The sequence below is a fragment of the Berghia stephanieae genome, chromosome 3 (genome assembly GCF_034508935.2).
Source record: "Berghia stephanieae isolate SIO BIC M18660-M18661 chromosome 3, UCSD_Bste_1.3, whole genome shotgun sequence".
In the NCBI taxonomy this organism is placed as follows: domain Eukaryota; kingdom Metazoa; phylum Mollusca; class Gastropoda; order Nudibranchia; family Aeolidiidae; genus Berghia; species Berghia stephanieae.
Genome location: NC_088362.1, coordinates 91,164,345 through 91,169,344, shown reverse-complemented (window position 1 = coordinate 91,169,344; position 5,000 = coordinate 91,164,345). Strand labels below are relative to the sequence as shown.

General features: G+C 32.6%; 1 protein-coding gene across 3 annotated transcripts in view; it reads left to right on the top strand.

Moving 5' to 3' along the window:
• LOC144968810 (beta-1,4-N-acetylgalactosaminyltransferase bre-4-like) overlaps positions 1-5,000 on the top strand; it is a 91,978-nt gene that overhangs the window by 79,128 nt on the left and 7,850 nt on the right. For all 3 annotated transcript variants that reach the window (XM_078907517.1, XM_078907516.1, XM_078907518.1), the window contains 2 exons: positions 792-979; positions 3,892-4,014. In XM_078907517.1, coding sequence (XP_078763643.1) covers positions 792-979; positions 3,892-4,014 — 311 coding nt within the window. The remainder of the gene's footprint in view (positions 1-791; positions 980-3,891; positions 4,015-5,000) is intronic.

Sequence of the window (5,000 nt, the reverse complement as noted above, 5' to 3'; positions counted from 1 at the left end):
AGTGTTATAGTATAGCAGTAGTTTTTCGATATCCCACCATCCCAATAAGCTTCAACAGTCGTAACGTCACTTCCCTCGTAATGACGCATAGTAACTTAATAACTGGTTCTAAACTATGAACAATGGCGGATGCCCTTATGAAATACTTCTCCGACGAGCATAAAACTGTATCCAAAGGAGAAAATCATTATAAATATTATGATTATGTTTTTACTTTTATACATTCTGATCTCATGACTTATGAAAAAAATCTAGCCAGCATGAACAATAAAAAGTACCGATTTTGTTTGTTTAGAACCAATCTGCTCGTTGCTGGGCGGACGTGACACCAGACTATTGAATCCTATTACAATAAAATCCTTTCCATTGATACTTTGGAGATTCAGCTTCTTGCAATGTGACAAGCATCACAAGCAGCGATGTGAGAGGTGTGTGTTTTGTGGATTTTTGTTTGTTCATCCTTTTTCTTAACCATTGACATTTCTGAAGTGCACTTAAGAATGACTTTATTACAAGAATTTAATGACAATACTTTGCTAACATCATTGAAAGGCCAGAAAAATTTGAGATGTTCCGTACTTAATAAAAAGAGCTTTTACTTCAGAGGTAAGAAAACAATTAGATCTGTTATTTCTGAAGGATAACCTTACAAGCAATCAGTAATTTATATCATTAATCTCCACCCCCACCCCCCCCCCCCCACGTCCACCAAAAAATAAATTGCTTGAAAAGGTTAAATTATTGAATGTTCAAAAATTTTGACCGTAGAACTTTTGTACTATCTGTACCAGGCACTCCCCACAAGGTTTAATCGTGCAATGTTGATGAATATTGGCTATGCTGAGGCCATGAAGCGCTATAACTATCAGTGTGCCGTCTTCCACGATGTTGATCTCATTCCAGAAAATGACAGGAACATCTACTCTTGTCCTGAAATGCCTCGCCATTTATCTGCAGCCATTGACAAATTCAGATACAGGTTTGTTTACCGAAATACCAACTTTTCTATATCTTTTTACAATTGAAGTGCTTTAATGAATCTACATATCTACAGTGTTACAGTTCAATACTACATCAGGCTAAACTTTTATTTTAAATAAAATTTTTAAAATACTTAATTCACCTTAATTATGATATTATTTTATAGTAACATTTAAGGTTGATCCTACAAGCATCAAACTAAATTTAATAATAAAGATCATATAACAACGACAATAATAATAATAATAATAATAATAATAATAATAATAATAATAATAATAATAATAATAATAATAATAATAATAATAATAATAATATAATGATAATGATAATAATAATAATAATAATAATAATAATAATAATAATAATAATAATAATAATAATAATAATAACAACAATAATACGATTGGAGATATTTTATCTCAAGAAACAATGCTTTGCTTTCTTTATAAGTTCGTTTGTACTAGTTTTTTTTCCTAATGTATACGTCTTTGTCGACCGTAAGCTTTGTGTTGCGCCAGGTCTTCTCGGCTGCTCTTCTTTTAATTTTGATTGTCGAATTTCTTCTGAGAGCCATTTAGTATCCGGTCTTATCGTTATGGTTTTCTTGATTAAGTAAGGGTGCGTGTAGATTGTAAATATCAGACATATTGAAGATTAACAAGTTCGTTTCAATAGATTCTGCGTTCTGTACTAATTTGATTAAATTTGACTTTACGATGTCCATCTTAAAACTCCATATCAATCGATGACGATTTCCCGTATGTTATCGTCGTATGTTGGAATCGTGGTTTTGTAGTGTTTAGATAAAATATTACACTGTCATGATCGGAGATGTTATTCAACACGAACATCGTGTATTAAACAATCATCTGAATGGGAAATGACTAGATCAAGTATGTTGCCAGCCTCGAGTGTTGGTGATTCAAAACACGTTGAACTAGATTGCAGGATTCGATTATGAAGAAAGTCAACAGAATCCTTGTCAGTTCTGTCATTTACTCTAATATTAAAATCACCAAGGATATAAAAATATTTGGTTTTTGTTGAGATGTCGATGATGTACTTTTGAAACTCTGCTAAAAACTCTTTGACTGAGGCTTTATTTTTCTTTGATTGTGGAGGACGATAAATTAAAACAAAATTATGGAATACGTTTTTGTATTTTATTGTACATTCAAGCAGCTCAAATGTCAACGGTGTTGTCGTGGTGATAACTTTAAAAATCAATCCAATTTTTAAAGATGACCATCAATCCGCCACAATCACGTGATCCCGAGAGGCCATGTCTGATGAAGGAATAACCGGCCGGTAAAAGTTCACATAAAATAAAATCATACTTTTCTTTCATCCATTTCTCCATTATAAATAGTAAACCAATGTCATTTGATATAATGTATTCATTTATAAGGGTTGTTTTGTTACTAACTGAACGTGAATTCATTAGTGACAGTTTTTAATTTATATTTTGTGGATAGATTTTGTTCTCGCTCACTTATTGAAGGACAGGGGAAAGCGTTGGTGAGGGTCGAGTACCATGGTGGGGGCGAGGGGGGCGTTAGATAATCACCGTTGGAATATGCTTATCGCCTCGGGGCCTGTAGTAAATATCAGTTGTAGGATTAAAGTGTTCACAATTTTTAAAACAATGGTGGTGGTAAGTCACGGCTAAAAATAAGATAAACAATGTTTGTATGAGAGCGGCGGCCATTAAATGACTATGTAAAAATATTTTAAAACTCACGGTTTCCATGATAAAATACAGAATTATAGATCAATCCTTTCTTATGAGTTGATAAAAACTAAATAATAAGAAACAGTGTGTTCTAACAAGCACAACGAAGTAAAATGTCCAGGTATAAATGTATAGAAATCACAAAATTTTCAGAACACACAAAGCACAGAACGACAATTCTTGCCTGTAATGCTTGTTTACAATCAATAATCATTAATATTGTTTTTCAAAAACGAAAAGTACGATAGATTAAACATAACAAAACCTTTGCATTCCATACCATGTTTCATGTATGCGTTTTTCGTCTTTATTTTTCCAAATCGGTGACTTTCTAGATATTCTTGTGCCCAATTAAATTGTACGTTTTAATGGGCTCTAAAATGCCCAGAATGTCACAGATTTGTAAAAAGGCTTGAAGAATGTCAGCAAGCCATTCTTAGATTCGCCACCACTTTTTATATGTTAGTTTGAATATATAAGAAATGTGCATGATCGATGAATGCTAAATAAGAAGGGAGGTTGATTGTTTTTAACTGTCACGTGTGAGATGTATTGTCTCATGTCGTTTTGAGACAGTTTTAAAATAATTTGCTTCGGTTTTATACAGGAATTAATGGTCACTTTATTCAAGTGTAAGGCCATATCTTTTATCTCTCGTACCAGACAACATTCTTGAGATTGTTTTCACACACAACATAATTAAATAGCTTGGATAAGCGTAGTTCTGTTGATAAATTGTTCTTGTTATTGACTCGTGAGAGCTTTTGAGATAAACATTCCTAATATATTTTATTTTAACTGTTATGTAATACATTTTTCGCGACTCGTCATTCCTTTGTTCCATAATCTATTAGAATCTTACTACATATCCCGACTTTTATATTGCTTTCTTCGCATGCGACTATGGATTATCATATATCATCTTCCACCCGTATCAGAGGTTTGAGGAATTTGTCTCCTACTAGCTTTGGACACACACACTCACACATAAATATATGTATATATATATATATATATATATATATATATATATATATATACATATATATATGTATATATATATATATATATATATATATATATATATATATATATATATATATATATATATAGAATATTCATATATATGGCTTAAGTGTCATTTTATTATAATATGCGATCATGCTTTATTTCAGGTTGCCTTATGCAAGAATATACGGTGGTGTGAGTTCTGTGAGCAAAGATCAGTTTGAAAATATTAATGGATTTTCAAACATGTTCTTTGGCTGGGGTGGTGAAGACGACGATATGGCAAAAAGGTATGAATACGGGTGGGGCATAAGGGTGGGGTCTTTTGGCATGAGGCCACTTGCTGTGTCTTCTATTCCCCTAATATCTGTTTTCTGAGTGGCCTTGTGTATTTGTCTTGGCATGGGATTATTTGGCCCTTGCTGGAATCTTTGCCTGTCAAATGTATATTATTAGTTTCAGGAGGTGACATTTTTTTCTCGTTTATAGCATCTCTCTTCTATGCACTGATAGTTATGTTTATGTTGTTTTTAACATATTTTGTAAATATTTGAGATTATTCCTCTTAGTAGGATCCCATGCTGATGTCTGGGTGAGACTTTTCGGCATTCTCGTCCTTTTTACTGTCACTGAAATGACCTGAATGTGTCACATGCACCGCAAAACCAGTCGAATCAAACTTTACGAACATTGAATGCTCTATTTCAATTCCCCTGCCCTCCTTCTGATTATTCCACTTTCCTTTTAATGTCAGCTAAAATTATTTGGATTAATTGGAAATAAAGGATTATTGCATTATGTGAGGCTGTGACAAAATGATAAATTTTCAATGTTCAACGTATAAAACACCAATGTTGCTTAAGATAAGCAATAATTCCCTCTGAAAGTGTTAGAAAAGTGGGGACAAAGTACTGTTATTTTTCATTTCAGAAAAAAAAGCTGGTAACAGCTAGATATGACAGTTTCCATAGCACAATAATTCATTATCTTTGTTAGGTGTATAATGTTACGAAAATGATCATTCATCGGCTTCCTGCATTGAATCAGTATATTACTAGAGTATATTTGATCATGGATAATGGATGACTTGTTTGGTCAGTCCGGTTTTTGCCATGGGTCAAGCTGGGTATATTTTACTTTGGTCTATATTCATACTTTTGTTTTTATTTTAAGAAATCTCTGGGAGATTGAATGGCTAAAATGGTTTATCTTAGTCAATCACGGACAAGGGAAAACAGTTAATCAATTTGTAGATTATAAGACAGAAAAACAAATG